The sequence below is a fragment of the Syngnathoides biaculeatus genome, chromosome 5 (assembly GCF_019802595.1).
Source record: "Syngnathoides biaculeatus isolate LvHL_M chromosome 5, ASM1980259v1, whole genome shotgun sequence".
Classification (NCBI taxonomy): domain Eukaryota; kingdom Metazoa; phylum Chordata; class Actinopteri; order Syngnathiformes; family Syngnathidae; genus Syngnathoides; species Syngnathoides biaculeatus.
In genome coordinates, this window is record NC_084644.1 from 6,052,045 (window position 1) to 6,077,542 (window position 25,498).

General features: G+C 42.3%; 1 protein-coding gene across 4 annotated transcripts; it reads right to left on the bottom strand.

Moving 5' to 3' along the window:
• Window positions 1-106: 106 nt before the first annotated feature.
• tax1bp1b (Tax1 (human T-cell leukemia virus type I) binding protein 1b) lies at window positions 107-25,339 on the bottom strand. Of its 4 annotated transcripts, XM_061821333.1 has the most exons (18): window positions 25,210-25,327; window positions 20,792-20,985; window positions 14,963-15,065; window positions 14,599-14,789; window positions 13,356-13,514; window positions 12,520-12,668; window positions 12,154-12,244; window positions 11,359-11,544; window positions 11,023-11,274; window positions 9,895-10,062; window positions 9,716-9,788; window positions 9,506-9,618; window positions 9,310-9,435; window positions 5,847-6,045; window positions 4,470-4,627; window positions 2,615-2,700; window positions 609-842; window positions 107-526 (listed from the first exon to the last, which is right to left on the bottom strand). In XM_061821333.1, exons 2-17 carry the CDS (start codon window positions 20,966-20,968, stop codon window positions 644-646), a joined length of 2,430 nt encoding a protein of 809 aa, XP_061677317.1. In that variant the 5' UTR covers window positions 20,969-20,985; window positions 25,210-25,327; the 3' UTR covers window positions 107-526; window positions 609-643. The 4 variants fall into 4 exon arrangements, with proteins under 4 accessions (XP_061677317.1, XP_061677315.1, XP_061677318.1 ...); XM_061821331.1 differs by having other exon boundaries at window positions 107-842; window positions 25,206-25,339; XM_061821334.1 differs by having other exon boundaries at window positions 107-842; window positions 9,506-9,600.
• Between the last annotated feature and the right edge of the window lie 159 nt (window positions 25,340-25,498).

Here is a 25,498-nt window from a genome sequence, read left to right on the forward strand (position 1 = left end):
TGTACTGTATTTCCTTAAATACCAAAAAAAAAAAAAAATATTATGCTGCTTCATGTTTTGAATAAAAGTTGTTCTCATGTTTGAAAGGATCTTTATTCATTCTGTTAACAGATAAAACAAGTATACGAGGGGGGTGGGGGTGGGGGGTTGGAATAATCGCAGTAAAACCAGATGCGCTCAACAACATGCAATGAACTCACCAACTAAAAATTAGTCCAAAAAAAAAAGCTGATAGGAACGAAAACCCAGAGTTGCACACAGCATCGAGGCCGTCACGATATCGTCGGCTTACTTATTCTAAAATAAATCTGATTATATAACGTTTTTCCACGTAGTCATGGAATATATACGGCTTTCTTGAAAGCAGGGAAGGCGGGGGGGGGGGGGGGGGCCCTCTTTGGGGGTTGTTTTTATGACGTCTCGCGCGTGTGTAACTCCGAATGCTCTCGCGGGTTCCCCCCAACCGCCGCATCGTCTTTCCATCTCTCCGACAGTGTGAGGTTAAACATTTGGCGTCAAGGATTAACTGTAAAATCGGGAAACAAGAACCAGTTGAAAAACTAAAATGTTAAAGACTGCTGATTGAAAGAAAGCGGTACGGGACGGACGTTCGTTCACATCAGCGTCGCGTGCACGGAGCGGCTTAGTCGACGTCGAGCTGGTAGGCGTCGAAGTGGGTGAGGACGTGGTTCTCGAAGGCCTTCTGGTCGCAGTCCAGCGGGAACTGCTCGCTGCACATGGGGCAGATCTTCCAGTGGCTCTCCACGTGCTCCTCGAACTTGGACTGGTCGTAGTTGGGCGGGAAGATCACCTCGCACAGCGGGCAGCGCTTCATGTCCATGCTGCGGATCGGAGCGTTAAGTATTATTATTATTTATTATAGCATTGTTATAACCTTCTTGGTGGAGAGAGCAGTCAACGACTTTATTTCGCCCAAAATGAGCGAAGAGGCACTTTTGTCACTGCTGCCACCCCCTTTTTTGGACACTCTTATCTCATCAATCAAATCTATCAATCCATCTGTTTGTCTGTCTATCTATCTATCCATCCATCCATTTATTTACTTATTGATAAGACCCGAAGATGTCTGACGAAGAATAAACACTCAAAAACTTTTTACATTCTTAAACATAAATCCATGCGCAGCAGTACCGTAATTTCCAGCCTATAAGACGCAATTTTTTCCCCCAACACGCTTTCGACCATGCGGTTTATGCGGCTAATTTGTGCATACTTTCTAAAGGCTGCAAGGAGTCACTCGGGCCCAAAAATAAGTGAGACCGGCGGAATATATGTGCCGAGGAAGTGACTTTTACCGGTCTGGCCCTGTTAGCACTGTGCTAGTGTTTTACTGCCGTGTCTCAGTGATTTTTACCAGTATGTTTTTCTTTTACTGGCCCTGTTCGCACGGCGCTAGCGTTGGCGCGGTGGCACTAGCGTTAAACTCTCTGTGTACCGTCTTTCTTTGTAAATATCACACGTTTCAATGTGGGCACTTGCGGCTTTTACAAGGCTGCGGCGTATGCATGTACCAAATGGTATTTCCTTTACAAATGTACTGGGTAACGCTTATAATCAGGAGCGCTCTGTAGGCCGGGAATTACGGTAATAAGTTTACGCAAGTACAGAAACGTTCCCTCGCTTTATTGCCCATTTAGCGCGTTGCCCATAATTTTTCATTTGCACAATAATTCACCGTGTCGTGGGATTTTTCACTGTATGCTGTAATTTTTGCGGTAAAATAAATACTTCCTACCGTAAAACATTAAAATTGTATAAAAAAAAAACAACAACTTTAAAACATGAAAATGTATAGTACCGTAATTCCCTGTCTACAGAGTGCACCTGGTTACAAGGCTTTGTAAAGGAAATACAATTCGGTACATACATACGGCGCAGCTGTGTAAAAGCCGCAAGTGCCCACATTGAAACCAAAGAAAAGACGGTACACAGAAAGAGTTTAACACGAGCACGGTTCTAGCGTGGCGCTAAAGGTAGTGCTAACGCCAGGGTTGCGCTAACGCTAGTGCTAATATCCCTGAGACGTGCCAATAACACAGCAGCAACACGTTAGCGCAGCGCTGTCGCTAGCGCGGCACTAAAAAAGTCACTTCCTCGGCACATATGTTCGACCGGTCTCACTACCTTACCTTTTCCGCTCGAGTGCCCCCTTGTGGCCGTTAGAAAAAATGCACAAATTATCCGCATCGCCGCATAAACCGCAGGGTTGAAAGCGTGTGGAAAAAAAAGTCACGGCTTGTGGGCCGGAAATTACGGTACTGCTGCGCATGTTGAAGAATTTAAAAAAAGTCCAAGAGTATAGAAAATGTATGGTAGAGATTAACAGGACCGTGGTGGAGATGAATAAGAATCTCGGGAGGTTCATTCATTTCTTAAAATATGTATTTTGGGGGGTGATTTCTAAACGAAGGATGACTGCACTCCCAAACTTAAGTGATGATGCGGGCAAAGCAGGAGCTTCGGGTAGTAAAGCCGCGTGTGTCTGATGCGATGTGGGTGGGCCGCCTGCGCCGCCCACACAACACGGGCGGGGTGGGGGTCAGAACAAACACGTTACACATGTTACGACGCGCGGCGTCTGACGGTGTGTTACCTGGGATCAAAGCAAAAGGGATTCTGTCCGTCGTTGGCAAACGGGTTGGGGGGCTCCGTCGCGGTGGGCTTCTCGTTGCTGTTAACCTGAGAGGTGAAACGTACGTACGGCGAGGGAGGGGGGAGGGGGTTTGTTAGTAACTGACAACTCAAATGTTGAACATGATTGCTCTTTTTATGTATTGTATTTTTCTGAAAAGTATTGCATTTGTGTCGCATCTAATGCCAATTAGGATCATGTTGATTTTTTTTTTTTTTTTATTCCGGTATTTCAGTCGTTCACTTTTAAAAACAGTCAGATTTGCTACATTTAACTTGTGATTTTTTTTTTTTTCTTTAAACCATATAATTTTGTCTCTGGGCTTTCGTTACAGTTGTCTTGTAGTAATTATAAAACAGCAGTAAAAGATTCACATCTTACTCACGAGAGTTCTCATTGGGGTTCCAGGACCCTGGGAACGCCCTTCCCACCCGTGGAAACTGGAGCGGCCACCTCTGTGGAATGTCTCGAAATCTACATCGCGTATGTAAATCGCCTCTCTTGCCTGCCATCTGGATTTCGTCCCGTTTTACTGGTCTCCTTAAAAGGGACTCCGTTGTGACTTCAGATTGTACGCCATCGTTCTACAGTCGACACAATTCTCGGATGCCCCTTTGACGGTTGCCGGTGTGACGGCCTGAGCGCTCCCGGTGCCGAAAAGTCTCCCTGTGATTAATCCGCACGCGTGTATATTTTGTAAACTTCCGACCAGTCTGAAACATCCCCATCCGTGCTTCAACGTGTGCCGTTCGACAACACGTTCACGATGGACGTCACAGCGAACGTTCATATATGTGTATATCTTTTTTTAAATCACCTTTTGTTTTCAGATTAGGGTTAGGATATAACGTATGTTAGCTCCCTCTATGTAGAAGAAGGGGAACTGTGAGACTGGGGGATTTCCCAGTAAGCGTCTGCTACGTACCCAAAGTTCCCCTGTTAGCAACGCATGCGCATTCATCACAAGGAGACTTTTCAGCCCGGGGGAAACGCTTAGACCGTCACACCGGCAACTGCTTCCCAAAATGCAAATGAGCACATCAAAAATGAACTCTGGACCTTTTATATGCTCTTTGCGAATGCCAGAAGGGCAGAAAAAGACACACCAGGCCAGGAATAAGTTGAGCAGACAAATCGCCTGCTCCTTTGGTCCCTCCAAACGTGGAAGGCGCATTAAAAAAAAAAAATGAATAAAACGCTTCTAATTCATCCAGTTAAAATTCTGCAAAACACGTTTGTTTCATTTCAAACCAAGTGCAGTCGTGTTCTGTAAAACATTTCATGTTGAACGCAATGCATTTGTTCAGTGGTGCTGGTTGAATTCTGACTTGTTCTAATGTCAAAGCAACTCATCCCATAGGAAATCACGTTAAGTGAATTGATCCGTTTCAGAGCGCCCCCATAACGATAAAAACACCAACTGTATCGCCAAGTTTGCTGAGTAACATTTGAACATTCTTACCCATCATACATAGCAGTAACCGAGGTTAACTGCTATAAAATAAATAAAAACTGATCACACTTTAACAAGCCCTAACTGGCACTTAATGAACAGGAAAGTGTTTGCGGAGCAATATCACCTGCTGGCATTTTATAGATATTACTGGAAATAAATTTGCCCGACTTATCAAGAGTCCAGTAATATTTTTGCTGCGTACGCCAGCACTCATCTGAGGTGACGTCACACACAAAAAAAAGCACTTCAAGATTAGCAGCTGACATATCATGTGACATCACAAAACCCAAAATGTCCAACTTTTTGGAACCTTCGACACTTGTCTACATCCTGAAATAATAAACAAGGAAAGGCTTTTACGTCGTCGTCGTCGTTGTTGGGCTTATCGTCCGACTCCTCGTGGGCGTCGGGCGGGTGGTGGCGGGTGGGTTGGATGCACACCACGTTGCTGTCCCAGGAGGGCGGCCCCACGGGGGGCAGGCAAAGCAGCTGCTCGTCCAATACCTCGTCGTCGTCGTCTGCGGGGAGAACATTCCCAATAAAAGCAGAGTTTTAGGGGAAAATATTGATGTTGGGTGAAGTCGAGTCAGATTCAGGCAAAATCCGGCCGTCTTCTGGAAGGGAGTGCTCAGGTTTTTTTTGGAGCCAAAATCTATTGTGTTTGTTACAAAACACTGCATTGTTTTTCAGAAATATTGCAGTAAAGTGTCTCATCTAATATACAGGTGCATTATAGTAGTTCAAAATGCGAAAGTCGCTACACAAAAAGTGAAATATTTCATGATTATAAGAGGCACCTGTAGATAAAATTCAGTTAAGCTCCACTTTAAGAAGTTAACCCGGTAAAATCCAAAATTCTAAATGAACTTTGGGAAGTGCTTTGACAGTTTCAAATGGACCTTTCCGACCTGGCTTGACACACCCCCTGCCGCCGTGTTGTCCCACAAGCAATGCTGGTTGTCAGTCGCGTGCGCTTGGAAAAGTTAATGTTGCGAAGAAAATGGTCCTTGGATGCGCTTGGAGAACCTGCAATTCTGGTGAAGGATATCTGGCTAGGTTACAAGAGTTCCGCTTGATTCATTTTCCAAAGCCTAAAACACAGTTGACAATTGAGGTGTCAAACTTTTTTTGCGTCGACTGCTGAGGTTTCGCTGTAACTCTGATATTGTGTCCTCCTCCGTGCAAAATCTTGTGTGTACATATCCTTGCGTGAAATAGTTGAGACCTCGGTCGCCATTTTGGAAGCTTGTGGGACATGGCAAATGTAGCTTGGGGGGGGCGGAGCTTAAGATCGCCAGTCGGAAAGGTCCATTATGTTGAGAAACGCTTTTGAGCGTGAAGCGCGCTTACTTCGCACGTTTGGCCTGAGTCTGTGCTCAACGTGCTGGAATTTTGTGGCCACGTTTACTTTTGTGCTGCCGTGAGATCGAAACGCAATTAAATCTGTGGCGTTATGTAAGGCTACATTTGTTTGCTCTAATCGTTAGTTGGGCCTTAATGACCGTGTGGAAATCTCACTTGAGGTGGTTTCCGCGACTTCAAAAATATAGTCCTCTTTTCCTCAAATTCCTAACATGTCTTGTTTGGGCTGGTCCTTCTTTTGGAAAGCGCCACAAGGAAGCAAAACAGACAACTTTATTCCGTGACGCACGCTGAACTTTTGGTTAAATTCCAAATTTGCTGACTTCAAACTGTCACGCCGTATTTTATTTTCTTCCTAAAACGTCGTCAACTGACCTTTTGAGTGCGAGACCGAGGAGTAGGGGTTCCCAAAGTGCAGCTTGGTGGGACTCTGAGAGACCAGCAGAGGGTTGGGGGCATCCTGGGCGTACGGCACCGGGTACTGCAGGAATAAAGGCACGCCGGACTGAACGCTCTCTGCGGCGCTTTTCCCGCCGGACGGCTGCTCTGCTTTCTTGTTGCTCTTCTGCACCTCCTGGAGGGGGTGAACGAGGGATTTTGATAAAAGCTTCTCTTTTTGTTTTCCACTCAACTCATCCCATTTCATTTTCATTTCATTTGCAAGGACAAGAACGCCAAAACGTTGCAGCTCGACGGCCGCGAGAATGCAACACTTATTACAGGAATCTTGATCAAGTAACAGCTCGGATTAAAGACCTTGTTAACCACATACTACTATTTTCCAAATTTGATGCACCAAAGAGAACAGTGTTGGTAAAAACACTGCCAAATGCGTTATTAAAGTTATTAAAAATGTAAAATCAAGCCATTGTGTCCTATCAAACATTGTGGCCCTGCCAGCTGAATGCTCTAAAACAGGGGTGTCAAATTCATTTTTCTCGCGGTCCACGTCGTAGTTCCGTTTTCCCCTCATAGGGCCATTTTGACTGTGAAACAAAATATTTAATTGTCTCATCGTATTTTTATAATCAATTTACAAAGGAATCAGAAATCAAGGCTAACGTGTTTTTCAACAATTCATGTTTTGTAACAGAAAAATGCTTGTAATATCTCAACTTGATAATTTATGATGAATGCCAATTTTGAAATTTTGGTACAGATTTTTACAAGAACCATGGAAATGGAAACTCTAGATTTGGCTTCGCGGGCCACATAAAATCATGCGGCGGGCCGGATCTGGCCCCCGGTCCTTGAGTTTAACACCTGTGCTCTAAAACAAAACCCTGCTCAACTGTTAACCGTCATTCAAAAAAAAAAACTTCAGCAATGCATCCATGGGCTGTAAAACTGATAGTTGCTTACATAATGTCAAATCACAAAAGGGGGCTCGCGCCGTCAAAAATTTATCGTAGTCGTATATGCGGCAAAGACAATTTATAGTCGGCAGTGGGAAGGAAAAGTGACGCCAGGTCGCACGGATGGCAACCGACCAAGCAACTCATGTTCTTATACTTTGGGGGAGGGGCGACTCCCGCCAGACGTCCAAATATGTCACCGAGCGCCATATCAGCCCCCCTCCCACCCCCAAAATCAAACAAAAAAACAGCTTCATGCGCTATCTCCACAATTTAGCACTACATAGTTCTCGATTGTACATCTTCAATTATGTCGTATGTACATGACGCAGATGGCTGTTAAAACTTTTTGGGACAGCCTGTGATGTTATTTTTGGGACTACTCAGGTGGGTGCTCACACACATTAGTTATATAGATATATAATTGTTTTTTTTTGGAAAGGATAGGAAACATCTCTTTCAAAGGCAGTGGTGCCATTTTGGTTTATGGATGTTTGTTGCAGACGGGAATTGAAATGTGGGTCTAACTCTCTAATTGGGTCATTCGGGGGGCCACTCTAAAGCGTCTCCAAAAATGATTTCAGGACATTTTGGGTCTCGCTGTGGTCCGGGACTAATGGAAGGGAAAATAGAAACGCGTTGACTTCACTTTTACAATTAGGAGACATTTTCACAAGACCAGATCGTGGAAAATTTCTGCTGCTTTTCCGTAAGGGTGGAAAGAATCTATAAAAAAGAAAGAAAAAAAAAAAAAAAGAAAAATGAAAGCCGTTACAAAGCACCTCTAGTTTTTCCTTGAGTTCTTTCAACTCCCGGGCTTTCTCGGCTACCTGGCTCTGGAGTTTAAAAAAAAAAAAAAAAGAATGAAAAAAGGAGAAACAAAAACTCTTCTCGTGTCCTCATTCCTCTTTTACCTGTCACACGTTTGTCAAAAAAGCCAAAGCAGATGAAACACGGCTGACGTGAGGCGCGCTACACGACGGAAAATGTCTCTTTCCTCTTTGCCGAGCGCTGATTTATGCGCGTGGCGCTCGGAGCCAAGCAACATGTTTGAGTTCCTCGCAGACGCCGGGGCAAATATCCGTCCGCCCCCAACCAACCCCCACCCCCACCCCGAGCCAAGCGAAGCATTAGGCCGGCAACTGGAGAGGACTTTTTCCGAGCCAAGCTTCACTTGTCTCCAGTGGCGGACGTAAACAGCCATAAAGTGTTGTCTCCCAGACGGGCCTGCTCGTAAACAACGTCGCGAGGGTTGCGCGCCGGGGAAAGACGTGTAATCAAAACGCTGAGCCCCTCTGAGCTTACATTAGCCACACAGAGAGGACACAACCAGGGGGACTCTGGCCGTGGCCGCAACTACACTCTCCCTCTACAAGAAACCTTTGCTTTTTTTATATAACTAATTATATCATCATTATCATTTGAGCTAACTGTCCCATTGTTGTTAGCATTCAAGTGCTACAAGTATGAATCGCCTCTTCCAATTTGCCACCGTCATCGTGCTTTAACATGCCTTTTCTTTTTTTTATATTTATCTTTTTGTTTTAGGAAGGATTAACTCTTACATTTAGATTAAATGTGTCAGAAATCGGTTGTACTTCACCATTCTTCAAATTGAAATACTTCAAGAAAAAACAATATTCGTCAAGTTCTCCATATGCATTTCTCAGAGCAGATATTCCAAGGTTTTCTACCATCAATCTTTAGCAAATTATAAAATAACCACAGTACAGATAAACAGTTGCTCATAAGAGAAGCATAAAAGAGAACAAGTTATGTACCGTAATTTCCAGCCTATAAGCCGCGACTTTTTTCACACGCTTTCAACCCTGCGCCTTATGCGGTGATGCAGCTAATTTGTGCATTTTTCCTAACGGCCGCAAGGGGGCACTCAAACCGAAAAGGTAAGAGAGGAATATATGTGCCGAGGAAGTGACTTTTACCGTTGTTTTTTTTTTTTTTTTTTTTTTTTTACTGGCCCTGTTAGTGCTGCGCTAGCGTGTTGCTGCTGTTACTGCATGTCTCAGTGATTTTTACCGGTATGTTTTTTTTTTTTTTTTTTTTTTTTTAAACCAGCCCTGTTCGTGCTACCATGTTGTTGCTGTTAAGATAAGCTAAAGTATTAAAACTTTGAAAACTCTGTGTACCGTCTTTCTTTGTAAATATCTCGTGTTTTAATGTGGGTCTTTACAGCTTTTACAAAAGGTGCGGCTTATGTATGTACCAAATTGTATTTGCTTTACAAATGTACTGGGTGAGGCTTATAATCAGGTGCGCTCTGTTGGCCGTAGATTACGGTATTATAAACGTACTCCAATTGTGACATTACAAAATGAAACTATTTTCCTACTATAGGCAAACATTTTTCTTTCCAGAGTTTTCCCACAAAGTCTGTTTTCAATGTACACGAAGTGATTTTGGACGTGGACAAAATGTCCAAATGACGTTGACAAAAGACAGGCTGGCTCGAAGGAAGCACCCACCATGCAGCGGTCTTCCTCGGACGCCAGCTGCTGCTTGAGAGTCTCGCTGATCTTCTGCTGCTCTTTCACTTTCACCGCCATCTTGGCCAGCTCCTCGTGCATCATGTCGCTGCGCTCCTTCTCCTCCTGAAAGATCAGCGAGGGGTGAGACAAAAAAACTTGACGACGCAGCCCAGGCGGCGACGAATCTTTTTACCATCAGCAATTGCTTGTATTTCTTGTATTTGGAATGCGTGTCGGGAGCCTCTCTGCTGATGGCCTCCAACATGGGGTCTTCAGAACTAGGACTCCCTGCGAGGACCATGAAGGCTAATCAGACAGCCAAGTAAGAATCAACGGTTGGAACAGCCAGTCACATTGACAACACAGCAAAAAAAGAAGTCAGACTGCAAAGTGACATGCGGACCTGGAACAGATGTCTCTGGACTCACTGATGCAGGCACTGTCGACAGGTCTTGTGCAGAGTTTCTCTTCAGTTCCTATTCACAAAAATGATTTTTTTTTAACAAATGATCTCAAAATTGGCCATAAATTACATGGATTTATTTGGACAAAACAGATCCACCAGTGAGTGCGCCGACTTACCCCTTGCTGTTCAGACAGTTTGAGCACGTGTTTTTGCAGCCGAGTGCATTCCTTGTATTTCTCCTTGTAGTGCTCGGCGGCCATGTGCAGACGCAGCTTCAGGTCCTCAACCTCTCTCTGCAGCTCTGCTACAAGAGTCACGTCCGTACAGCCTTCCTCTGCTTTGGCCTGATGAGTGTGACATCACAGTTCTGATCACTGTCAATAATCTTTTAACATTGTGTAGGTTTTTTTATGATTTATAGTTCTGGGAAATGATTTAGTTGGGTCTTTCATGTGCGGTAGTAATACTTTTGTGTTCGTTTTGAATCTCATTGCCATTGGGGCAAAACCTTTGTCCAAATTTGGTCAATTTCTTTTTTTTTTTTTTTTTACAAATTGATACTATTGGCCATTTCCTGGGTAGGTTTTTTTTTTTTTTAATTGGCCAGTTGTAAAAAATGTCTTGCTCTGTTTGACGATGCGATGTCAGTAGTGTTTTAGAAAAACATGCTGCTCTTTTTTCCTGAAAAGCAACACTTTTGGTGATGCAAGGATTCTGCCAGAGGTTTGCAATACGGTAGAACCTCTAGAGCCAAATGCAGCTGTGCATGGGAAAATACATCCTCTGAAATTGCACCAACCTACTGTGTTCTAGATTGGATTTTTGTATTATTATTTTTTTTATAACAGTTCAAATTGGATTATTGCCATGCATGTCGTAATGTCAAGACATCAGCATGGCAGCATCCCCTTTCTGCATGAATTAGTCAAAAGGGAGCCAGCTGCCAGCTGGACATTGGGGAAAAAAAAAAAAGACTTAACATATATTGTAGTTACGTGAAGTAAGCGGCATCATTGTCAAATAAGTAGAATGTCAACAAATACGGTTATAAACAAAAATAACAACCGTGATTTCTTCCATTTCTATGCCCTTCATGACTTGAAGAAAACAATAAAAAACGAGACACGATTCGATAATTTTCTTTGGCCTAATTGTTTCAAAAGTGGCCCAAACGGATTGTGGCCCACTTCAGAAAGTCCACTGTAAAAGCTGCAACACCATGAGGTGATAAATTCCCTTCAGCCTCAGTATTCATTTCCATCTGGATGTACCCAACAAACTCGCAAGAAGGTGTAGCGACTTACAGCCTCCAGCTTGGCGTCCGCCTTCATCTGCTCCACCAGATTCTCCAGGCGGCAACATTGAGCCTGAGCCTCGGCTTTGGCGTGCCGCAGGCCGTCGGCCTCCAGCTTCATGTGATACAGTTCGGACATGGTGCGGTCGCGGGCGCTCGACGCGTCCCTCAGCTCGGCGGACAGCATGGTCGACTGCTGCTGGTTGGCCTGGAGCTGCTCCTCTTTCTGGCGTAGCTGCTCTTTCAAGGCCTTTAAGTCCCCCTGTGACATTTAGGAATTCAATTAAGGAGAGCGGCGCTATTTGAAGACAACAAATATGACCTTTTGACTTTGAAGAGCGCATACCAGGGGGGACACTTTGGCCAAGACCTCTTTGTACTGCTTCTCCTTCTCAGTCAGGCAAATCTGCAGGCGGCCCACGTCCTCTTTCAACTGAGCAATGGTGTTCTCTTTGTTCACGTCCACTGACTTCATCATCTGCAGCTCAGCACTTAGCTTAGTGTTTTCCAGCTCGCGGTTTTTCAGGTGCATCTGATTCAAACAAAAAGTTAGGACAATATTTACCACATTTATATAATCCAAGTATCTTGTTTTAGTCACACTTATTATAATATTCAGGTGACTTTTATCACTAAGGGGGAGTGAGTAGGGCCCAGCCACCCCACACTTATTGTGGAATTGTTTTTTTTGGAACTATTTCTGTGGTGACTGTGTAGTTTGTGGCAATCCCATTTCCTTTGCTGGGCCCACCACAACAAAGACACAGAAATACCAGACGCAGCAGAGGACGGCTCAACGTGGCAAGCCTGCTTCAGTTGACGTGCGGGGAGGGGGAAATGTGTGCAAAATAATCACAGTAGTTAAAGCGCTTTAAAACAAGGCAATCTAATCTAATGTGAAAAATCATAAATTGGCCGTGACATAAAGCTGTCACTGAACATAGTTGTCAAGTAAACTGCAGCCAACTAGATTGAGAATGTTATGTGACAGGGGGGAGCTCCTTGTTGCCACATCCTGGGACGTTGCCATTCCATTGCTGCTTTTCATCTTGGGAGTCATAACACAAGAACTTATCCCAATGAGACCTTGTTTTCCCCACAAAGACAACATATATAAAAAAAAAAAATACCAACACTTTACCTTGTAGAGTTCCTTTTCATCTTTCTCGTTGTTAAGTTGAGACTCGAGTGCTTCTTTCTCTGCTGTGAGTTTCTTCATTCTGTCCTTCAAGCTACACACACACCAAAAATGATAAAGGTTACCCTTTTTTTGTTTATATACTGTGAGACACTAATATTTTTCCACAAAAGATCCAAAGCCTCAGGATCTAATATAGATTTGGAAAGAAGACATTTATTTCTCATTAGACTAAAAATGTGGATCTTCTAGTAAGTGCCAGAACAAATGAAAACCGAGGCGAGGGTGCACTCGTGAGCTTTTTGTCCTAGTGGACGAGTTTCTTCTTTGAGTGACTATGCTGTGCGAGCGAATATTTCAGGTATTTACAAGTCCAGCTCGGTTTCCTTTTGTAGGCCTCTTTGGGTGACTCCGATGAGGTCTTCCTCCAGCTGTAAAACTCTGGACGTGGCCTCTTCCAGTCTCCTCTTGACTTCCTCCTTCTCCTCTTGCAGGACTTGGGAAGAATTCTGCAACTCCTGACGGGGGCAATATTCACTTTAAATAAAGGTAAATGATTCTTCAAACAGGAATACAGTATACATAAATTGTGAAATATTATGCCCTCAAACTGTCATAACATTACTGATGCATCTTAAAATTTGAAAGCTAGAAAATACCTAGTTGACAAAACGCATGTCCATGTAATGATAAACATCCATATGCAACTTAGAAAAATGGCAGTCAAAAAACAAACGGGAAATTATTTTAGTGCTTACGAGCATAGTTTTAGGATCTTTGTATTCACACCACATAAAAATAAAACATAAAAAGTATGGTCATAAAATTAACAGCCACAAAATAAGCCATCGCTCTCTTGTGAAAAAGCTGCTTTCAAACAGAATTTATGGCAGAAGACAGCAAAATCAAATCAAACTGGCATTACTTTTAAGACTTAATGGTTGAGCTGTAAAAATGTTGGATTGCGAGTTGATAATACAGACATACATATCTGTCTCAATCTGATTTATGCCTTCCGAGGGATACGTTTGACTAGCTCTGGACGTCTTTCACTAGGGGGTGCTGAGAGACTGTTTGGGGGCCAACGGAAGGGCTCTCGTTGCCAAACAGAGCAGAAACCATTTTCAGTGTATATACATTTCTTCCGCACGTCTCCTTTCAAGTGCAAAATCATAACTCCTTCCTGCTCTCTAACTTGAGTTTACTTGATTCTGTCTTTTCAGCTGGGCGCAGTTCTCTTCCTCCTGTTCGCACGCCTTCTGCAGGCCCTCCTTGGCCGATTCCAGCTGCTCCATCTCCTGCTGCAGCAGGGCCACCTTTTTCACCAGCTCGTCTTTCGCTCGCTGGGCTTCCTCCACCTTTTGCTGCGCGGAGGAAACTTAACTTGTTAAACTTGTTGAGTTGCTTCTCACATCTGTAAAATATGCAATCTGGCTAAGACTGATTCTATACAGGTATTGTTTTTAAAGGTTTTTGGTTTCATGTTTACAATGAAGTCGCACTGTTTTGTCAAATATGATTCTGAAAACAACAACATAAGAGAATGTGTATGTGTCTGACAATGTTTTGAGTGATACTGGCTGTCCTCTTTTGCTTCACCCGAGTGGCAATGTGTTGGAAGAGGACTTGGGGGGTGGTAACAATCCCGCAACTTCAAAAAGTCCCAAAATTAGCCACTCGTCAGTCAAGGTACCACTGTACATTATCACAAATATTTGCTGTCAAATGTCAAGCACTACTTTAGCTAGAAAAAAAAAACAAAAAAAACATTATCAATTCCTATCGTCTATCTTCATTCCTATCTTCTGTTAGAGCTCAGCTATAGAACTTCTGCAGGATGACAACGTGAAATACTGTAATTTCTGGCCTATAAGCCGCGACTTTTCTCCCCCCCACACGCTTTCAACCCTGCGGTATCTGGTAAAGTGGCTAATTTGTGCATTTTTTTTCCAACGACCGCAAAGGGGCATTTGAGCAGAAAAGGTAAGAGTGAAACTGGTGGAATATATGTGCCGAGGAAGTGACTTTTACCGGTCGGGCCCTGTTAGCGCTGCGATAGCGTGTTACTACCGCGTCTCAGTGATTTTTAACAGTATGTTTTTTTAACCAGCCCTGTTAGCTCGGCGCTGACACTAGCGTTAGCGCAGCGGCGCTGCCGTTAAACTCTCCGTGTACAGTCTGTCTTTCTCAATATCACGTGTTTCAATGTCAGTTTTAATGTGGAAACTTGCGGCTTTTACACAGCTGCGGCCTACATATGTACCAAATGGTATTTCCTTTGCAAATGTGCTGGGTGAGGCTTATAACTATGTGCGCTCTGTAGGCCGGAATTACGGTACCCATTGTTTTCCTGCACATTGGCGGCCAAAACAAAATACGATTGATTTAATTGTGGATGTGGCCGAAGTTAGCGTCTACGTTCAAAGGCGCTCCCGAAGGCGACACTACCTCGAGAAAGCCCGCCTTGGTGGTGACCACCAGGATGTCAGAGTTGCATTCGTCCTCCACAGTCAGCAGCTCCTCCTCCGAGGGGCTACTGGCCCGGAATAGGAACGGTGTGCTGGCTCCGCGAATCTCCCCTTTGTGGGTCACGTAACAGAACTGATAGAACTCACCGTCGTCGTTGGGCACATAGTATCCTGGAACATCCGGACGGAAAACACACGCAAAACAAATACAGCAAACAATTATCGTAAAAAATATTTTAGAAACAAAACTAAAAACAAACCTCTTTCCACTGAGAAATGCTTTAAATGAATACTCGCCTGTGATTTATCAAAAGGTATCAAATGATATATCACTACGCGCTTACCCTGAAAGACCACTGTTCTGTTGACTGCAGTGCCGTCCACATAATTCTCAGGGAGGAGGGACCACAAGAATGTATAATAGTCCCTCGCTGTGCTCCAACCAACCTGCGAGACATTGCAAGGAATCTGTTCAACAGGCCGCTTTCACCACATCAGTGTGATATCGTCACAATCGAGACGTCAGAACCGGGGACTCCTTAGAAGCTGCACATGGCCATTTTTTTGGTGCGTCCTTGTTATAGGAACTTATTAATCACAGATGAAATGAGTGTTCTCACAAGGTGCAGAAATGCTGAAATTGAATCATTTCAACCCCTGATTGCCATTATAGGGAAAAATTCGGAATATAGTACATCAACTTGGAAATTAATGACAACTTCAATTAATCTATGACATATTGAACTTCGATTTTTCAGCCATCAAACCGAATGGAGCGAAACACGGCTTTTATTGTGCACCCTGTCACACACGCAGCCCAAACAAACCTACTTACACCCATCCATAATCTATGAGAACAAGTGTTGAATCATCTGGAAACCTAACTTGTTTATCTGTCTCAGTGCATTCACGCGTGAAGACAGATTGTATGAAACTATGTAATAAAAGCCTGGAGCTACAACAGTGCAAGTGTTCGTCGCAGCCAGAGATAGAAGGCTCCCCCATTTGCTGCGAACCCCCCCCCCAGTTGTTAACCGGTGCACCTCCAGCCTCCAGCAGTAAAGAACAGGAAGCAATTAAAACATGCACATAGTGAGTTTATGTCATTACTGGAGGCGAGCCCCCACCAGTCCACTCATTAGTGGCACTGGCTGAAAACTCTTGAGAGCAACTCTTTCACTTGCCTCAGACATGTCTACAATGTGTTTGTGTGCTTAGACGCAAACGGTCCACAACATTAAGTACACTTATGTACTCGGTTTTGATTGACAGGACGGTATTCATTTAACAAAAATGTATTATTAGCATTTCAGTTTGTACCACGTTTTCATTTTCTGATATTTCGCTAGAAGCGAGGGTGAAATTAAATGCTAGAAACCGCTCTCAGTGTAACGCAAAGCAGTTTTTAAAGTACACTCACAGTTCTCCAAAGAACTGTAAAACTGACACATAAGACGATTAAACATTCCATAATAAAAACACCTAAATTCTTCAAATGCACCACATAATTTTGCTTATAAAAAAAATATGCACAAGCCGACATGCTTGTTTGCATGTAATGCAAAAAGCTGTATGAGAGCTAACAGAACTTAGCATGGATGTTACAGTAATTATGAAACCTTCAAACAACTGCTACTTTTGACGCAGACAGAGCATATAACATTACTCACAAGCATACATATATTGCCTCTGCTCAGAGGAGCAACTAAAATGCAGTTTAGTGGGGGAACTACTCAGCCTGTTCTTGCTCTCCACAGCATCTACGTCGAGCAGAGCTCAGTGCTGCCCTGTATTGCTGTGGCACAACACGGTACTACGACATTGAAGACGTGCAACGCTTAACTCAGTCAGTCTCTTAGCGTGTGAGAAGCATGCTTCCACATCTGCTCTACGGAAGTAAATATGTTGCACCAGGATTTGAATTTGAAATGCCACAGAAAACAGGAGTCGAATTTGAAATGTAAAGTGATCACATTTTCTATGGTTGTATTTTGTATTTTTGTGCCGCAAAACAAGCTTCGGTGTTAATTAGCGCTATCCGTCCATCCATTTTCTTCGATGCTTATCCTCACAAGGGTTGCGTGGAGCGCTGGAGCCTATTCCAGCTGTCAATGGGCAGGAGGCGGGGTACACCCTGAACTGGTTGCCAGCCAATCGCACGGCACATAGAGACAAACAGCCGCGCTCACAATCACTCCTAGGATCAATTTAGAGTGTCCAATTAATGTTGCATGTTTTTGGGATGTGGGAGGAAACCGCCTGGAGAAAACCCACGCAGGCAGGGGGAGAACATGCAAACTCCACACAGGCAGGGCCGGGATTGAACCCGAGACTTCAGAACTGTGAGGCCAACGCTTTACCAGCTGATCAATCATGGCGCCTTATAAGTACAATTAAACTGAATGGACTTGAATTCTGCATTTCCTGTATACTGTGTGAACATACAATTGCTTAAACATCCACAATAAAGTGGGGGCATGCAAGATGAAGTGTAAATTTAACAACGTTTCACTTCAATTGCATAAAAAGGAGGAAATCTCACGTTGAGACACGGAGATTTACAGATCTACAGTAAAAACCAAGGAGGTTGCTCCAGGAGGCCGTCTGCTGTCCAAGTGCCAGTCAGAGTGAACACATGCAGGAAGTGATCATGAATCACATGGCGAGTGAGACACGTTAATTACAAAGCAGCTTTTGCTTTCTCCACGGACTCCCGACGGGCCGCCGCAACCCCACAGCCCTGTAAGCCCCGAAGCAACTCCAGTCACACCGTTTGGGAACGGCCGCAATGGCCAAAGGCTAAGCGTACAGATGTGACAGCAGTGGAAAAAATGTCTACGATAAAGTATCTTTCTCATGATGGACGATGGTGCCGCTCCGGGATAAATAAAGTTTTCTAAATTTGATTTACGGCTTTAGATGAGTCGTGGAGTTAAAACTACAATCCAAAAACATCTTTTGTGGGGATGTAAAACGATTATTTTCCTGTCAACTTGAGCACGTAACCTGTTGCAGAGTAAGCCATAAAGTAAATTATTGTTTACTTTAATCAGTGTTATAAAGTTATTGTAATTTCTCGTGTATAAGTTGCATTTTTTTTTTTTTTTCAGTACAGGTATATTGTTTGGAAATTCAATTCAACGCCCTAACTTTGCTCCAAGAGTGCGCCTTTTCTGCACATTCCAACAATGTTTTTGAGTTGTCAAAAGTTCCGGAATGTAGCAGAGCAGCATCAGAATACATTTCTGAACCCACCCTGAGAATGAATTCAGCGTCTCTGGAGAGGGGTGGTGTGGGTTTAGTTAAAACAATTGAGAAGTACTGGATTACGGTAAGCAGAATTTCTGTATCTGTATCTCGTAAATAAGCACGTTAAACATTTACTGTATGGATAAACGATGACAAAACAGATTCATGACGGATTTTTTTTCTGAAATGAAGTAAAATCATGTTCTTGCCATGGAAGAAGCACTAAACTACGTCAAGCAAGAACTTTGGCACGAGTCACTTATCTGTCAACACTGCCAGCAAGCTGATCGGAATTTTGCCATCTACAGTTGAATCCAGATGTTTTTCATACACTACAAAAATACACTTTTCTTTTTTTGTCTCACTGTCTGAAGTCAAATCAAACTAAACCCCTCCTCTTTCAGGTCAATCGGAATAACCAAAATTATGTAATTTTGTTAAATGCCAGAATATTAAGAGAATTTTTTTCAACAATTTTATATATCCTTCTAAGTCAGGGGTGTCAAACTTATTTTTCTCATGGACCACATTGTAGTTACGATTTCCCTCAGGGGGCCATTATGACTGAATCCATGAAAACCTTTCGCCTCATAGTTACAGATGAAATTTATGAACTTGTTTTTAATCAGAAATCAAGCATCAACTATTGTTCATGTTTGGTAACACAAAAATGCTTGCAATATCTCAACTTTATCATTTATGATATGACAATTTGAAATTTTGTGACAGATTATTCCAAAAATCATGGTAGTTGATGTACATGATTTGCCTTCGCGGGCCACATAAAATCATGCGGTGGGCCAGATCTGGCCCCCGGGCCATGAGTTTGACACCTGTGCTCAAAGTCAAAAGTTTACATACATTTCCTTAGTATGGAGGAGAATTTCCTTTGAACTGCATGACTAGGGTCAAACGTTTTGGGTGACCTTCTTCAAGCTTCTGACAGTATTCAGCCTGAATCCTGACCCAGTTCCTCCTGACAGAACTGCAGTACCTGAGTCACGTTTGTAGGTTGCATTGCTCGCACAGGCCTTTTCAGATCTGCCCACAAATTTTCGACCGGATGCACATCAGGGCTTTGTGACGGCCACTCCAAGGCATTGACTTTGTTATCCTCAAGCCACTCTCGAACCATTTTGACAATACGCGTCGGGTCATTGTCCATTTGGAAGACCCATTTGTGTCCAACTTTTAGCTTGCTGTCTGATAGCTGGAGATGTTGCCTTAATATCTCCATGCAATGTTCTTTCTTCATGATGCCGCCTATCTTACGACGAGCTCCAGTTCCTGCTGCAGCAAAACAGCCCTAAAAAAATGATGCTGCCACCTCCATGCTTCACAGTTGGTTTGGTGTTCTCGGGTCTCCAAGCTTCCCCCTTTTTCATCCAAATACAATGTTGGTCATTGTAGCCAAACAGCTCCACTTTTGTGTCATCAGACCACAGAACATGTCTACAGAAGTAAAGATCTTTGTGTTGCTGTCTTTTTGCAAACTGTAATCTGTCTTTTTTTTTTGTTTCTTTCTTTAGGAGTAATGGCTTCATTCTCAGCAGGACTCGTTTCACCGTGGATAATGACACATTGTTACCAGCATGATGCAGCTTATTCACCAGATCTTTAGTTTTTGTTCTGGGATTTATTCGCACATTTCGGACAAAAAAAACTTGTTCACCTCTGTGACAAAGAGCCCATCTCATTCCTGAACGGTGTGATGGGTGGACATTCCCATGATGTTTATACTCGCGTGTAATTGCTTGAAACAGATGAACGTGGCACCTTCAAACATCTGTAAATTGCACCCAAGGAAGAGCCGGACTTGTGGAGTGCCACGATTTTTTCAGGAGGCAGAGTGTTTGAGGTGTGGCCTTAAATACATCCCCAGGTGTCCCGTCAACTAACTCACATGTTGTCAGTTTACCTATCAGCAGCTTCCAAAGATATGACCTCATCGTTTGAGCTTTCTCATGTTGTTTAAAGACAATACTTTTGGTGTATGTAAACTTTAGACCTCAAAAGAAATTAATGTACAATTCTCTAGGGAATTATCTCTCATTATTATGGCATTTAACAAAAATCATTTTGGTGATCCTGACTGAGCTGAAACAGGAGAGGTTTAGTCTGATTTGACTTCAGACAAAAAAATGAAGTGTTTTTTCAACTCATTATTTGCTCCAGACATGACATATGTATAAACTCCCACAGTCTAGAGTGTCATACTGTATATACACGTGACTGAAAAATGTATGGATATTTTCAAGATTTCCACTGACTGTTCGAGGCAACACCGTATGCAGCGTCTCATAAAACAGAAAAACCTCTAGCACCATTTGTGTAATCTAAATAAACACAAATGCACACAAATGTATCATCTTAGGAACTTGTTTTAAAATAGCATTTCTTCCCCTTTATTTTTACAAATAATATTTTATCAAAAGCAGTCACTCACGTTTCAAAAATGTACGGGTGTGGTCAGCCATGCCCCGCAGATATAAAGTTACGGGTGTGGTCCACCAGTCACGCCCGCAGGTATAAAGTTGCGGGTGTGTGTTCTCTTTGTCATTATGAGTGTACCCCTTTAAGAGCGGAGGGGGGTGGTGTCAGGTAAACTAGGAAGTAGAAGTAGGCTGAGGAGAGCTTTCGTGTTAAAAAAAAAATAAAAACAATAAAAAGACGTCAGGCTGTGGTTCACTGTGCTGGATTGGTTTTCAGCTGCACTGACAGTGCGACAAGTGCGCAATTGCGCAGTTTAGAGGGAACATTGGTCAAGACTACACAAAATAAGCGACGTCTTTCAAAATCTCTTTCTACTCGTAACAAATTTTACACGCATGATTTTTCGTGCTCGACTGTGCAGATTTGCGAGTGCGATTGCGTTCGGCCGCATATTTTTTTTTTTTTTTTTAATCGTGAGCACGGTGGGTCACCTTGAAGATGCCGACCCAGTCCTTTGGGTGTGGCTTGATGAACTGCGTGAGGGTGTAGTGACACTCCAGCGCGGCATGAGGCAGGTAGCTCTTGCCTACGTTCTGGAAGATAACGTGGGCAAAGTTTGATGTGTCCATGGTGTTGTCTATTACAGGCCCATCCGAGATCAGCGCCATCAATCAGTCAAAATTGGCTGGAGGAGATTGGAGAAAAAAAAACACGTTGCAGGATATATAGCAAAGAATCACAGATACATTGATTTCAGTTTTCATATTCGGCACACTTGTTAGATTACACGGATTGATCAAAGGATTTTATACTTGGCCTGTGTGTATAAAACTGTTTCTACTACTGAGGACCCCTGACCCAAGGGAACAATTAGCTTCATGACTAGACTAACTCCACTAATGCAGCCATTGTTTTCATGAAATCCGTGCTTTTATCTTGAAAAAGTTTATTCCCGAAGTTATATCTCCGTGATCTTGAAGCAGAGAAAAGTATTTGTCAAGTCGCTTATGTGTCAATTACTTTTCTCACCATACTTGAGCGAGATGACAGCAGGCCAAGGTGGTCGCTATCACTTTGCATTGTCTATGGCTATTCATGTGTTCAGGTGTCAATAAACATCTGTAAAGAAATTAAAAGTGATCACTCATCACTCCCGCATGGTACTGGGTCTGAATACTCATTAAATAGAATTTTTAGTCAGATACTCGAATACTAAAATATTCGATATACATCCAGAAATCTGATACTACAGTAGATACACTAATCGCACCACAAATAATTTATCTATATCTTAATGATCCGTAATTTCCTTTAAACACTTTTTTAAACTATGCAAGTTTAATTTTAATGGGAAGAAAATGATTTGATATTGGCATAAACTGAACAATGAACTTGGACATGGAACAAATTAATTCTGTAATTTTTAGTCAAACTACCGCGATATCTCTCAGTTTTGTACGACATTCTTATGCAATGCTGGCTATTCAACAGGCGGTCAGAAAGAGCTGGAGAGGGTTTGATAAATGAAAAGTAAAATAGCTCCAATCGCAGACTAAAAAAAAACTGTCACAGTTCACTTTAATGGAATCTGCATTTGTCCCCTGAATGCAAAAAAAAAAAAAGAATACAGGCACGTCTTTATGATAGACAGCACGTTAACATTCAAAGTGTTGCCTTTAAGTGCAATGATTAAAATACAAAGGCATGACAAAACCACCTAATTTATCAACTGCTTTAACCCTAAAAGAACTGTACCTTGTAAACTTTTGGAACTTCGTATGCATGGTATCTAATAGGCCCATCACAATAATGACTATAAAGTTATCGTTCGATAAATAAAATGCACACAACCGTTTTTCGGACTCAATAAATCGCAACTGTTGTGGTGAGATAGCGCGCGGATCACACAATGAGCCAACAGAGTCGGACGGCTATGTCAATTTTTGCTGTGTTCGCTAGGCCAGCCCCCGAGATAACAAGCAAGATGATGACCTCACGACGTAGCCTGTGAGCTAACCTGCGTGTGAGTAAAGTACCGTATTTTCCGGCCTATAAGCCGCGACTTTTTTCACAAGCTTTCAATCCTGGGGCCTATGCGGTGACGCGGTTAATTTGCACATTTTTTCTAAAGGTCGCAAAGGGGCACTCAAGCGGAAAAAGTAAGAGTGAGACCAGTGGAATATATGTGCCAAGGAAGTGACTTTTACCGTTTTTGTTTTTGCCTGGCCTTATTAGCACTGTGCTAGTGCTGTGCTAGAGTGTTGGTGCTGTGTTACTGCCGCATCTCAGTGATTTTCACCAGACTGTTTTCTTTTAAACGGCCCTTGATAGCATTGTGCTAGCGTGTTGCTGTTGGGTTACTGCCGCGTCTAATTGTCACTCATTTGTGCCCGGAATATTCTGTAAGTAAAACGTTCGAAGAAACTGTACATCGTCTCCAGCCTGTATTTGGATAACCAACATTCTCACTACCACAACACCCAGAGGAAAAAGCATCCTCCAGCAGCGTCTCAATGATTTTTACCGGTTTGTATTTTTTCCAACCAGCCTAGTTAGCGCTACACCAGGCCCGTGCTAGCGTGTTTATCCTGTGTTACTGTCGCATCTCAGTGATTTAGGTATGTTTTGTTTTTTTTTTAAACCGGCTCTGTTAGTGGTATGCTACCATGTTGCTACTGTGTAGCTGCCGTGGCTGTTTTTTTTTTTAAAAGACCAGTCTGTTCGTACTACCGTGCTGTTGCTTTGTTAAGATAAGGTATTAAAACTTTAAAAACGTCTTTCTGTGTACCGTCTTTCTTTGTAAATATCTTGTGTTTCAATGTGGGCACTTGCGGCTTTTACACAGGTGCGGCTTGTGTGTATACCAAATGGTATTTTCTTTACAAATGTACTGGGTGAGCCTTATAATCTGGTGCGCTCTGTAGGATGGAAATTACGGTAACTTTTGCCGTGTTCGCTAGTCCAGCCCCCCAGATAACAAGCAAAATGATGACCTTACGACGTAGCCTGCGAGTAAAGTAGTTAAACAGCTCAATCCACCACACAACACATCGCTCAGAGTTTTTGTGTGTCTTCGCACAAGCGTGCTAAGGAGCTGAACACCTCGGCTCCACTGCACCAAAGTCATTCAAAACATCAGTGCCTCCCCCAGCTGTTCTCTGTTAGTCCCATATGAACACAAACATGAGAAGGTGAACTGTTTATTAAGCATAATCTCAGATGCTTGTGAGTCAGCCAGTAGCTGACTAGAGAGAGCGTCAACATATATTTGACTGACGGGGGGGGGGAGGGATCATCTTCAGCGGACCAACCACACAATAGCTGACTTTTCATGGAGACATTGCAATCAAAGATCCTTGGCCAACTGTTTTTACATATGATGTAATCTATTCCAAGTCATTTATAAAGATGGAGGCCCATCGTCTATTCAGCAAAGTAGTTGGTATTGTTTTTATACGCTCATTTTAAAAAATGTTTTATAAAAACAACTTATAAGCGGTTAAAAACAAATTATAATCAGAATGGAATGTCCAAAAAAAAAAAAAAAAAAAACAGGCTCATCTTAGTCTTACCGCTCTTTATTTTTTATTTCAGACCCAGAAGGATCTCCATCACAAAGAAAAGCGAATTTATAGTGAAAAAGAAAATACATTTTAATAACAACAATACTGATTTAAAAGTAAAAAGTTAAAATCGTGAAAACAAGTTAAAAAAAAAACTAAAGAGGGCATTATTTTTCATGATTTCAGATGCATTAAAAAATGTTATAACCTAACAGCTTTGGGGTAAATATTTCATTTATAAATTTCATCATTCAAATATTTCATTTCAAAAATATTTTTTGTGACAGGCCTAATTAGCCACCTTAAAATCTTTTAGTTGAATAAGATCCTTTCTATAATCCATATGATAATCTGTATTCAATAATTTTCAACAGTTTTCCCAACTGTCATGTAAATTGGTCACTTTGTAGACTTTTTTTTTTTGCCCACCACTGATCTTGTACTTTGTGATGTTACACTGACCTGCTATGATGTCTCATATTTTCCCATTGCTTCCAACTCTAATTTCAAATTCTTCTTCACTTTGCAATATGTATTGGTGACTATTTATCTGTAATAATTTATTGAGGTCTTGTTCATTCCTGAGTCATATTTTTTTCCTTCAATGAATGTTTGAGTGCCAAATTAAATCACACCACATCATCTGACTATAATTTTCAAACTCTTTTTTAGTAAACCTGGGCCCATGGCTTTTGAAAATGACAAATTCATGAGGTCGTCATTGGTAAATGTTTATTTTGTGTTTTTTTCGCAAGCTTTCAATTACAGAAAAGTTTTGAAAATAGGATATCTAAATAAGTTAATTCGAACTCAACAAAATCGGTCACAACTGAAACCTTTCAAAAAATTAAAAATTTAAATATTGGCAACACTAATATTTGTAACAGGAAAATGATACGTCATTGTAATGTTTTTAAGATCCGTCTGACAAACCTGGTCTCATATTAACCAATCAATTTCTGAAGTTTTCCACGCACACAACTACAATATATCGAAACTTAACACCGCATGGAGCCGATTAAAGGGCCGAAACTAACTGGCGAGGCCTTTAAGCGACTTGAGACCAGGCCGTGGTTCGCCTCATGTTTACCAAGAAAAGGTTGTGCCTCGATTGTAAAATGACGGGAAAATAAATGTCTCTCGACTAAAACAACAACCCACTTAATATTCTCCGTAAGTTAAAATAGATTTTTATCGTTATTGCGACTTGCCGACGGTTGGCTAACGTTAGCAGGTTAGCAAACGCCGACTCTCGAGCTTTTAAAAGCCTGCGTCAACCAAGGTAAATTCTCACGAAAAATGCATAACAAGCGAAGTTATATCCAAAAAATGTTAAACATACCCACTTATCATGCTGAACGACGACCACAACTGTTATGGACCATAAAAAAAGACTGTTGACGCAGTTCAGTTGTCCGTCGTACGCTCTTCCTGGAACAACAATAATACTGCGTCATTTCCGGGCATTTCTTAAACGGAGCACGGAGTTTACAATACAGTACCGCGTTCAATTAGAATAGCAACAGCATGATATAATGCAAAAAGTAAATTATATTCGGTTGGAGTGATTTACCTACATTATAAAATCGTTGTTCAGTCTTTGGCAACACGACATACGCAAGTTTGAGAGTTCGA